Below are 12,720 nucleotides of genomic sequence, written 5' to 3' on the forward strand. Positions count from 1 at the left end.
AGGGAAGGAGTCAGCTAGGCAGCGAGGGTAAAAGGAACAAGGCTTCTGGGCACCCAGGAAAGAAGTTCCTGTGTTTATTCCAGAGACACGGGAGATTGAGCCAGACCTAAAGGATGCAGGAGGGGTGTGTCCAGAGCTGCTTTTCTTGTTTGAAAGAGTATGTCTACTCTTTGGGGTTCTTTAGGGAGTAGGAACCTGGACAACGGAACTTGGGGGATGGAACTTTCTAGGGGGAGATGGGAGCTGGGAAGTGGGAGCAGAGCTACCGGGAGGGTAAATTCGGGGCAGCAGAGTTGCTGGCTCTTCTTTGTTGCTTCACCTCTCTCAACAGTTCTTCCTGTGCTTTCCCATTTTTATCTACTTCCGTCTCCCCCAAACCTCTCAAGACCTTCTCCTTTCTACCCAAATTCTGTCCCCTCCTCTCTTACATCTCCTGGGCCCTCTCCCTGTCTCTCTGTGTAACTTCCCATCAAGAGGAATGAAATGTGTGCATGTGTATGTTTATATTTGTATCTGAAGTTACTAGAGTTACTAGATGAAACTTTTTGTTCCCTTTTCATATCTTAAAAACAGCTTGATTTGGCATTTTATGTTTTTTTCTTATTGCCTCAAACTGAATTATGTTCCTTATAGTTACGAGTAATCCTTGATCAATTTTATTTTATTTTTTTGCCCCTGGAAGCCGACGGCCTCAAAAGCACCCACTTCTGGCCTCATTCATTTTGTATCTAACCCTTGGTAGGCTAGGAGCCCAGAGGACTGGGAATGCCAATTAAGAATGCTTGTGGGTGAGCTGTAACTGTTCAGATCTCCCCTGATCCTTCTCTGAATGCTCCTGCCACTGTGAGGGTGAAATGCAGCAAGACAGGGTGTCAGAGGAAAGCTTCTGTGTGGGGAAAAATGATTGAATGGAAAATAATTTTTTCTTTCCCAGTAATTGTTTTGACATGAGCAGTAATTAGCCAACCACCAAACAGAACTGAACTGACATCAAGAGAATGGATTAGGGGCAAAATGCCCCTGCATTAGACAGTTCCTGGCTGCCGTTAGCGTGGCGGGCCGTGAGCCTGGGGCATGCTGGAAGCAGAAGAAAGAGAGCAATATATTCAGAGTGCACGTTTGAGGTGCTGTGAAGGGAGTAAGTAAAGGGTCAGAAGGGCAGCCTCTGCCGTCAAGGAGTTGGGGACCACCTTTGTTTACAGGGACCCAACACCCTCAAAGGTAGTGACTGATTCCAAACTAAGACCTGCTCAGGTAAGAAATTACATACTTTGTTTTCATAGTCAAACTGAACTGTGGTTCTGTTTTCTGTTGTTGTTGGTAGATTTTAGGATTAGGGTAATTGTTGGCTTTGTTATACTGGGAAACTAACCGCATGTTTCTATGCTAAGGTGCAGTTTATGCCTAGGTATGTCTTTGTTGAGAGTTTAAACAAATTTGCCCATACAACCATCTGGGTCCAGTGCCTTTTGGAGAGAGGTCATTTTGTAAAGGTTATCCTTTGAAACCAATTTGATAATTTGAGCCTGTTTTGTATTTATTCAGATAGAGTTATATATCATACGCTATAGCATTAAAAAAAATCTATACTATATTGGTTGTGTTTATCTTTCTTTCTAATTCCTAATTCTGAGCATTTGTGTTCTCTTTCATTCTCAAATTATGCAGACTGATGTGCTTTTTGAATTGTTGTGATTCCCACCCCCGCACCACCCCATACAAAGAGGAACAGCCAGGGTTGCTATGTTATCTTGTCTCCTAAGTCATTAATTTCTACTGCCATATTTATATCTCTTTCTCATGTTTTCCTTGGGTTTATTGTATTGGCTTTTGAATTTTTTTTCTAAATTATTAAATCAAATGTTTAACCCATTTTTATTTTTCCTTGGCTTTGGCAATGAAATAATTAAGGCTATAGATTTTTCTCCAAATATAATTCAGACCTTGTCCCACTTGTTTTTGATATGCCCTTCCTTGTTATCTTCTAAATATTGTGTAATTATTGTTTAAAATTCCTCTTTGACCTGAGATTATTTAAGAAAGCATTTTCTTAAATTTCTAAGCATTTGGGAGTTGGGGGGTGGGGTGGGGATCTTGTATATTTGTTCTTTTATTATTAATATCTGCTTTTATGGCTTTCTGGTCAAAGAACGTGGCTTGTGTTATTTAGGCCCTTTGCAATTTATTGATACTTTGTTTGTGGCTTAAATAGGCCCAACTTTAATTTTTTAATTTTTTTAATGTTCCATGGCTTCTTGGTAAAATACATTATTATTATCTTTGTTTGTTAGGGTATCATGTTTCATACATCTAGTTCAATCAGCCTTTTAAATTAAATTACCAAGGTTCTCCACATCCGCACGTTGGTCCACTCATCAGTCGTAGACGGAAAGCAGTGTATTAAGGTTTCCTCCTGTTCTCTTTAGATTCCCCGGCATTTGTGTTTTTTTTCTATTTCAGTGCTCTGCTGCTTGATACGTAAAATTTCTCGAATGTTATGCCTTCATTGTGGGTGATATTTGACATAAGTCTAATGCCCTTGCTGGCATAGCTGATGCTGATACAAGTAGATTGCCTTTGCCCCCGCCCCGACATGGCATTCTCTGAAGCCCTTGGAATTCTGGCCCCCTCTCTTTACCTGGGGCGGGGCTCGTGGATAATACCAGCATTTGGCCAGCTGCCTGAAGCACGGAAGTGTAGATCGGGACCATGGCTGGCCACATGGGGTTAATTTGTTATTTCTTGTTGCTTCCCAAGGCACTGCACTGGGGGCCAGCTCTGCGCCCAGTTTTCTCTTGTCTGTTGTGTCTGGGCTCAGCCTTCTTCCAGAGCACCAGGCTAGGCCTGCAGATCAGGGAGCAGCCCAGCTGCCTGCAGGAATCTGCTGAGTGTCTCTGCTTGCAGGTGGCCCTGGACTTTTCACTGCAAGCAATGGAAGATGGGGGGCACCCCACAGCATGAGAAAGGCTCTCCATGGGTGGCCTTCATCACTCATTGCTTGCCACCAGCCCTTGCCACGCCACATGAGTAGGTGTTACTGACTTTCAGTCATTCTCCCCTTTGCTTCCTGCCTCACTGCAGAGCTCTCGCAACAAGAACCGTGAGTTGGACATCAGTGTGTGCATCTCTTTCCAGCTCCATCTGCACAGTATACATGTTGTGGCGATTCCTCCAAGCCTGAGCATGAGGAAGGCATGCTTTCCTGGTGTCCAGAGATCATGCAGGCTTGGGGTGCAAGGCGTCTAGATTGAAGGGACAAAAACAGTGACCCTCCCTCTCTCCATCCCTCCCCTCTTTTTTCATTAAGTCCTTGATAACTTAAGGTCCCTTTTGCAAGGATTGTCTCATTTGATTTTCATACTAACAGAGTAGGTTTGGAGACTGGGTAGAATTATCCCCGTTTTACAGATACAGAAGCTGAGCCTTATGGAGAGGGAACCACTCCTTAAGCTCACGTTACTGTACCCGTGAGAGAGCAGGCAGCAGCACCTCTGGGAACTAGGATTGCATGGGCTGCAGTGTGCATTTGTGATGTCAGGAGCATGCAGTGGTGTTGGGGGCTTTAAATCATCTATGATGGGAATATTTATGTCACAGAAATTGGCAAATGCTACAAACCAGGGCTCCCTACTCCCAACCTCCCTTGGAGAACAGGTCTACCACCAGCTCACATTAGTCACATTGGGAGCATGAGTGACTGTCATAGGGGTACAATTTTAGAGGCTTGACTTTTTTGGGGGGAAACCAACTCAAGAAGGATGGTATATGATCACCTGGCTATTAATTGGCAAAGCCAAATGTCATGCAAACCAGGAAACACAGTCCTCTTTCCGTTACACCCACAGCACACTGCTGTAAGGGTGAAGGTAGAAAGGTCCTCAGAGCGAAGTTTATCAGCAGGAGTTTGCAGGAAGGTGCTGGCAGGGCTTCCTGACTCCAAAGCAAGAGAGATTGGACCCTTGATCAGAACCCATGACCATCACTGATGTGGCATTTTCAGTGATGGCCATTGGACTGCCATGACCTGACCTTCTATAAGCACACTCCTTTACTTCTCTGGTTCAAAAAGAAACGCGTTCCCCCAAGAGTTCAGTAATTGGGTGCTGGGGATTAGAGAGATGCTCTCAACCCATTTCCAGCTCCGCAAATCATGGTAAGATTCTGAGAGACGGTCCTAGCCGCACAAGACCTCTCAGAACCAGGCACTGAGGTGGGAGAGGGGGCAGCAATTGCAGAAAGTCAGAGAAGCCCCTCTGTGGCCAGTACGGCATCTGAGCAATGTTTCTGTACCCACAGTGAATGGATACCACGCCTCAGGGACCCCAGCGCACCCTCCTGAGACTGCCCACATGAGTGTCCGAAAATCCGCCGGTGATCCCCAGGTAAGGGGTCCTGTTATGGGAGGTAGGGGGAGGCATTTGCACAGGTCTAGTGAAGTATCATTAAGATGGGTGCATTATGGGGGCCCAGATGGCGACAGCCCACTTCTGCCCCGAGTAGAAAGTGGTTGGTCTATCTGGGTCATTTCAGTGTACCTTGATAGGGGGTGAATGGGTGATGTGGTTTGTTTGGTTTTCTCTAGAAGTTGAGATAGGTTTGGAGTGGGGAGATGGTGATGGGATGATGACTATTGTTACGGTGGAGGGTTCCATCCTGCTGTCTGGATTCCCGATGCTTAGAGTCTGGGTTTCCCATGACTTTAAGAATATGGAGGGCCAGTCCATTTTCCTTTTTTACACACCCCCTCTTCGCACCCCCAGACTTCACCCAGGATGGAATTTCGTAAAATGTTTGATCACATTTAATAATCTAGCATAGAGACAGTGATGGGATGGAAAGAGATGGGAGTGTGTTTTAAGATTCCCAAACTGCTATTGTATTCGTCTTCTCAGTTGACCATTGTGCAAATGCATGAGGTAGGTGTCAGTACCATTCCTGGGTTACAGATGGGGTCACTGAGGCCCAGACCTGTTGAGTGACTCTTGTAGGTTAACATGATTGCTGATTCTCAAACTGGACCTGATGCCAAGCCCCATGGTTCTCGGTTGCATTAAGCTGCAACGGAGCAACTGAGGACTAGTCTCATTTAATCTGTCCGTAAATGGTCAAGAAGATGTTCTCAGTGAAGCCTCCAAATGCCACCATCCCTTTCCAGGAATTAAAATGCCAGGCCCCACAGTGCTGCTGCTGCTAACAACAGCTGCTTGTTATCAACAACAGTGGATAATACGTGCAAGGCACTGGAAGAAAGACCTTGGGATCTGTTACTATAGTCGGCTAAAATGTGACACTCAGCTTTAATGCAGGCAAGAACGCCAATTTTCAGAAACATAATTATTGTCTTAGGAAGCTGAGTGCTAGGCTCAGGTTCAGTTCAGTTAATATTCAGGGAAAGAATTTGGACATCTGTGTGGGCCGTGGCTTCCTACATTTGGATGGACTTAGGAATCACTGGGTCTCCTGTTAGAGGGTCGATTCTGATTCAGGAGGTCTAGGAAAGAGCCCGAGGTTCTGTGTTTCCCACCAGCACCCAGGTGATGCTGCTGATTGGGGGATGTGTCTTGGGCAGTGAGGCTGTAAGCCCAGTGGATGGGGCGCACTGTGTGTGTGTGTGTGTGCCTCGCTCCCCTGCTTGTGGCACACGTCACAGCCCTGGCCTTGTGTGTTTCCCTCTGAGCCCCCAGATAGCCTTCCAAACACAGCCCCGTCAGTCTGTTTGAAGTGAAGCTTGTTTACCACCTGAACGCAGAATGTTTTCTGAAGACATCAGCCTAAGTTCTGCTGTGGTTTGTCAACAACTGAAAAAGCTGGTGCTGCCCTGGGCATCATCAGGGAGAATATTGGAAACAGCCCCTCCCTACCATCATTTCCCTTCCTTTCCTAATAGAACATGGCTCTCCCCACTCGCAAAATACTATGAAGTTGTTACTCAAATTATATACTGATAGAACCTTTTCAGAAGTCATTTGACAGTGTGTGCCATAGTCCTTTGCCCCAGGAATCTCCCTTCCAGCATCTGTCCTTGGCATATACTCAGGGATTCGGATTTATGTGTGAAGCTGCTCACTCAAGCAGTATTTACAGCACTGCAACATTGGACCCAACCTAACTGTCCAGCAACAGGGGATGGGTAAATCGGATTATGGCACTGAACATCCCGCCAGCCAGTGATACCATGCAGCCAATAAATAGTATTCATCTGAAGAAAATTTAATGATTTAGGAAAATACTGGGAACATAATATTGAGTGGGAAAGGCAGAACACAGATTGCACTTATAGGTAGTCTTATTTGGGAGGAGGAGTTCTACACATATGTGAAGACAAATCACTGAGAGGAAAATAAACCAGGACATTGATGGTGGTTCAGTCTGCGTCCGAGACTGATTCTCAGTCGGGACATTTGGCCATGTTTGGGGGATATTTGGATTATCACAGCTGGGGAGGGGGTACTGCTGGCTTCTATTGACTAAGATCCAGGGATATTACTAACCATCCCACAATGCGCAGAACAGCCCTCGTCACCAAATAATTATCCAACTCGGAAAGATGAACTCTGCTGAGGTTGAGCGACCTTAGTCTAAGGTAATTTTTTTTTAATACTTTTCAATATTTTTCAAATTTCTTAAAATGGACACATTTTTCTTTTATAGAAGGATACAATGAGCATTATCTTAAAAAAGAATTCAGAAGCGAGGTACTGGTATTGGGGATGACCAGCAGAGAAGGTCAGCTCTGGAGAGCCAGGCCTGGGCAAGCAACGACTGCTTCAGGGCAGGTGGAGTTTATGAGTATATTCTTTTTGGATGGTAACATTGAGAGTTGAGATGTCATCAAAGTACCAAAAATAAATAATGCAGTATGTAGAGAGAGCAAATACGCATTTGTTCACGGCTTTCCAGAACTGGAAGGTAGAATGTTGTTCTCTGAGGCTGTGAGAGGGTTTGTGAGCCTACGGAGCTGCTGTCCACAAAGGTGCTAGAGGCCAATCGTGGAAATAGGATACGAAGGTTGATATTTACAGAGAGCTCCCAGCAGATGATACCCCAAGTATACACAGTTCTCTGGGGTCTGCATGGTGTTTACTCACGCTACTCCGGGCTGTCAGGTAGAATTAATAACAGTTATGACTTAATCTTGGAAGAAAGAATGAATGAGCACATGAACATAGGGCCATTTGAGATGCAGGGTCAGGATCTGTAAGTGGCTCGTTCAGACCCCTGCTGTGTTCTTTTTCTGCTACTTGGTAGCTGCCCCTCCTTGAAGAAATGAATCAGGAAAATTAGAAATCAGGGATGTTGGAGGTGGTGGGGGTGGGAGCATACCTGATCTTCATGGAAACCAGGCGTGTGTCCCCACTGTGCCCTGTGATGGCTGGGTGTCCAGCAGCCCCTGGAGTGCTTGCCTCTCCTGACAGCCCTGGGAGACCGGCACGTGTGGGCCCAGGTGATGGTGATCTGGTGCCACCCAGTGGCGGTTTTTCAGTCTGCAGCCCTGTTCCAGCTTTCTGGGTACCGCATAAATGGGGCCCACCTGTTTGGGGGGGACAGGGGAATCAAAGGCTGTTCGTCTGCTGGCCTTTGTAGAAGCACATCCTAGCCTGTCCCCTGCCTGCCTGCCTGCCTGTCTGGTGCTGTGGTGGTGGGGTCCCTCTCTGAACCCTGAACAGGAATAAGGAGGGCAAGGGACCTGCCCACCAATGCCCAGGTCCTTTTGTGCCCCACCTTTCAATTGTTCTGGCTTCCCTTGAACTTCCCCCCAGGAAGACACAGGAGAGGGGAAAGGGAATGGGACTGAGGGTGGGAAACCTAAGGGACCCACTGGAGAATGGAGTTTGAGGTAGAGAAAGGTGAAATGCTGAGCTCATTTACTTAATGCCCCCCACCCCAATTCAACAATACATGTTCTGCTGAACATCTTCTTTGCACTTAGTCACAGACCGAGCTCGTCCCTGCCTTGATGGAGGTTGAGAGCCAGTGCTGGAGAAAGACATGAGAAAATAATTATTTCATTTTAGCAGTGATAAGAGCTGGAGGAAGTGTGTGCTGCAAGGACCTAGCTGGGTGGTGGTGAGCAGTCGTGGAAATGTCAGGGACAGACTCCTTAAGAGAAGGTACAGAAGCTAAGACTGGAAAGATCAGCAAGGGTTTGACTTGGCAAACAGATGGGGGAACAGTTCCAGGTGGAGGGAACAGAACACGTGTATGCTTAGAGGCAAGGAGAGCAGTGATTTCAAAGAACCCCTTAGAAGCCGAGTAGGGCTGTAGTTTGCGAAATTAGCAAGTGTAGAGTGGATGAGGAAAGATGAAGTTGGAGGTGTCTGCACAGGCCTATTGTAAGGAGCTTGGATTTTGTCCTAATAGTACTGGCAAGCCGTTGAGCGGTTTCATACTGGATCCAACCTGCTGAGGAAGTAGTACCCAGACTATTCACAGGGCAGGGAGACAGGCTAAAGAACACATGCAGAGCGGGAGGGTGCTTGCTAAAGCAGTTGTGAATGACCACCCCCGACACCCCACCCCACCCCTTTCACCCCGCTGCAGTCTACCAAGGATTGCCTCATATATCAACACCAGGCTCCGTCAATCTGTCCTCAGCTCACAGTGGCAGCACAGTGGCCTAGGAGGCCCAGGCAAGGTTAGGAAACCAGGCTGGGGTGTCACTTAAAAAAGGGAAGGAGAAACACTTTAAAATCATTGGCAAAGGAAGTTAAAAAGAAAGAAACTTTTATTATGGACATTTGCAAACATTTATAACCGTAGAAGAAATGCTATAATAAAGGACCATGGACCAATCATTTAACTTCAGCAACAATTCCTCCAGTCTTGTTTCATTTATATATCCATTCCTTCCCCCGACTCCCACTAGATTATTTTAAAGCAAATTCCTGACATATTGTTTTAACTGTAAACAGTTCCTAATGTATGTATTTCTAAAGGGGAAGACATAACCACAATACCGTTAGCACACTTAAGAAGCCATTAATTCAGTAATATCATTTAATATATATATATATATATAATCCATGTTCAAACTCCCCAATTGTCCTCAGAATGTGTTTTATAGCTGCTTTTCTCCCCAGTCCAGGATCCGTTCAAGTTTCACACATGGATACGTTGGTTGCTGTACCTCTTTAGTTTTTCTCTCTCTCCTTTTGAAACATCTTTGTTGAGGGATGATTCACATAGCATATAATTCACCTATTTTAATTGTACAGTGCAGTGGTTTTTAGTGTGGTCACAAAGTTGTGCCACCATCACAATCAATTCTGGAACTTTTTCATCAGTCCGCAAAGAATCCCCCTAAGCCTTAGGCAACACTAATTTCCTTTTTGTCTCTGTACGTTTGCCTTTTCTGGATATTTCATATAAATGGAATCATACCATATATGGTCTTTTGTGTTTGGCTTCTTTCACGTAGCATACTGTTTCGAGGTCCATTTAATTTGTAGCATGTATCAGTCCTTCATTCCCTTTTTTTTAAATAGCCAAATAATATTCCATTGCATGGATTTACTGTTTCATCTAAATTATACCTTTAGTCTCTTAATTGAGACTATATTTTCTACCCATTTGTTCTTTTGTCTTTCCTCACATTGACTTTTTTGGGGAAGAGTCTAGGTCAGTTGTCTTGTAGAAGGACCTACATTCTTGGTCTAATTGTTTTCTTATGCAGATTACGCAGTTTTGCCTAGAATAGCTCCTGGGGCCTGTAGAGTACTTCCCGTTATGTATGTCTGGAGACCCACACTCCCGGTTACCACCCTACTGGCTGATCTGAGTCTGAGCTCTCGATTAATGTGGTGATGACCAGATTTCTCCTTTACCACGGTGCCTTTTCCCTTTGTCACTTCTCCGTGATCTGTAGGCTGATAGGGTAAGACCACGCGCATGCCCTGTTCCGTAATGGGCTTTGCACTCAGCGCTTTGAGCATCATTGATGATCCTGGCCTGAATCCATTTTGACGTTTTGGTTTGCAAATGGTGATATTCTAATTCCATATACATTTTTATTTGGTATTTTTTTCTGTAAAGAAATGTTGCCCTCCCCACCCTACCACCACTTTTGGAGTTAATCATTTGTAGTCATTTTTCATATTCATGCTCAAATTGTCCCAAATTTGGCTTGTGGGAGCCCCTTTAAGCTGGCTTCTGTGTCCTTTTTAATATCACATCATTTTTTGAATACTTTCTTACCTCCCAGCATAGTAATGTTCTGGGTTCACCAGACATGTGGCATTAGCCATTTCTCCAAGGAGCCTGAGTTCCTTTTAATAGGAGACAGTATTTAAAAACCTACTAGTACTAGTAGGTGTTCTTACTGTGACTGAGGAGTCATTCCAGCTGGGCCCTTTCAATGGAGTGCTACAGGTGTGTGTGTGTGTGTGTGTGTGTGTGTTGCATATATATGTGTATGATGCATGTTTATGACATGTTTATATGTTTACGTGTACGACTTTGGAACAATAGGCACAGGTCATCAGTAGCAAACGCAGAGCCTGAGACCACCTCAGAGAGCCTGTGATCTCCCTGCTTGGCACTGGCTGCGACTGCACGGCTAGTAGGGCAGAGACAGGAAGGACTGACACCCACACTTACCATTCCACCTGCAACGCCATTACCTGCCAGCCTATCCTGACCCCTGGGTCCAGCCTCATTCCACAGAGCCTTGGACACAGTGATTCCAACATAAGTGTTTGTGGATGATGGCGATCTTTTTTGACCCCTGCAGAGACACCTGGAAAACAAGAGATTGTCCCGGGTCTCAAGGTGGAGAGATGGCAGAGAGAGAGAAGAGTTCTTCAGGCTTGGGTTCCAGTTTCCTTTTTTTAATTGCCTTGTGACCCTGGACAAATAAGTTGGTTTCTGCCAGCTTCAGTTTCACCAGGTGTAAAACGGAGATGACGCCACTGACCTTGCTGGGCTTGTGAGGATTAAGTGAGATGAGGTCACATGCCTCCCCTGGTGTCCGCTGCAGAAGCAGAAGCACCAGGAGCTCTCGCAGAACTTCCTCCCTCCGGTAGTTCCCCTCCTCATCCTCCTTATCATCACTGACAGCATCGGCATGGACTCTTGGGCTCTCACCAGAGGTGCTGGAGCACTGGTTGCCCTTCCCGGTGTGCCGGAGTGGGAGCATGGTGGTGGTGGTGGTGCTGTGTGTCAGTGACAGGGAGACTCCTGTAAACCGCAGAATCCATCCCAGAGCCTCCTCTCTTCCCCCTTCGCTCTCCCGGGCTTGTACAGTTGACCCTTGAACAATGCGGGGATTAGGGGTGCTGACCCCCTGTGCAGTTAAATCTACGGATGACTTTTGACTCCCCCACATTTAACTATACTCCCTCGGTATCCATGGGGGACTGGTTCCAGGACCCCTTGTGGGTACCAAAATCCATAGATATGCAAGCCCCTTATGTACAATGGCGTAGATCAATGCATACAGCCCATTCTCTGCATCCCTGGATTCCCAGCCACGAATCGAATATACTGTTTTTAATCCGCTGATGGTTGAATCTTTTGATGTGAAACCTAGGATACAAAGGGCCGACTGTATGCTTATTGAAAAAAATCCATGTATAAGTGGACCCAGTACAGGTGAAGCCCATGTTGTTTAAGGGTCAGCTGTATTTGCTTGGCCAGTGAATGAACCTTTGAGAGAGCTCTGCACCTGTCCCTTCTCCTTGGAGAGTGGGACCTGGGTTCATGCCATGCAGCCTCTGTCTGCCTTCCTCCAGGATTTGGCAAGTGCCCTGACTTTGGCAAGTGCCCTGGGGCAGAACTGATAACTTGGGAGGGTCCGGTGTAGGTAAGCTGGATTAGGTGATGAGTTAAAAACATCTACAGACGCTGTAATTGGTCATGTTGCTGTAATTGGTCACAAACATGACGTTGCCCCAGATCCTGGTAGGGCTGCTAGAGGAGCTGCTGGATGTAGGGGGCCTCAATGAAATGACAGAACATAGATCAGTGTGTGTCCAAGGGAGGTCCCCAGACTTTTTATCAGAGGTGCTCGCTCCCCTGAGTCTTGCTGAATCAAAAGCTCTGGGAGGTGCAACTCGGACTCGATTTAGGGCAAATTTCCCGGTTAATTCTGGTGCACTCCAAAACTCGAGGACCACTGGTAAAAGTTAGTGAAAACAAGGCTGAAAGAAGTCGTATTAATTGGCACAGTGTGGAGGCTAGTGAGTTCATTTTCTTGTCTGTGCCTTGGATGATCTATGAGGTCCTTTTTACCTAGAGCTCTTAGAACATTGGTTTTCATTTGTTGACTCTACTTACCAGGCAAAGTCGGTCTAAGTGGGAATAAGGGAATGAGGAGACCCCAGCAGGGACTCAGTCAAGCTCCCTGTGTTGCCTAATTAGCACATGGGGCTGTTCCCATCTCCAGACATTTTTCCTGCCCTGTGGAGCGGGGCTGTGCTAGCCTGGGGATTGTGTGTGTGTGTGTGTGTGTGTGTGTGTGTGTGGTGTGTGTGTGGTGTGTGTGTGGCGGGGTCAGGGAGGTGTGTGCTAGGTCCCTGAGGTTTGCTGGAGAAGTCCCTCCATGCTTTTCCTGGGCTTTTATCTGGAAAGTCTTGACAGCCACTTCCTTGCATTCCACTAGAGGAAGAAGGACTCACAGCAGCCACACACAGTTCTCACAGGCGAACCTGCTTCCCAGGCCGTTGTGTGGCTCAGGACAGGAGTGGACATCACCTGTGCTGCCTAAGCACCCTATTGAATCCC

The 12,720-nt window shown here is 46.3% G+C and overlaps 1 protein-coding gene across 10 annotated transcripts in view; it reads left to right on the plus strand.

The window, feature by feature from the left end:
- The window catches only part of GAS7 (growth arrest specific 7), a 210,905-nt gene that overhangs the window by 158,144 nt on the left and 40,041 nt on the right, over positions 1 to 12,720 (plus strand). For 6 of the 10 annotated variants that reach the window (XM_081028078.1, XM_081028082.1, XM_081028085.1 and 3 more), the window contains one exon: positions 4,297 to 4,382. In XM_081028078.1, the coding sequence (XP_080884204.1) occupies positions 4,297 to 4,382 (86 nt within the window). Of the gene's footprint in view, positions 1 to 3,081; positions 3,101 to 4,296; positions 4,383 to 12,720 lie in introns of all 10 variants that reach the window. The other 4 variants (XM_081028081.1, XM_081028086.1, XM_081028080.1 and 1 more) reach the window with 1 other exon arrangement.

This window comes from Rhinolophus hipposideros (assembly GCF_964194185.1).
Source record: "Rhinolophus hipposideros genome assembly, chromosome: 20".
In the NCBI taxonomy this organism is placed as follows: domain Eukaryota; kingdom Metazoa; phylum Chordata; class Mammalia; order Chiroptera; family Rhinolophidae; genus Rhinolophus; species Rhinolophus hipposideros.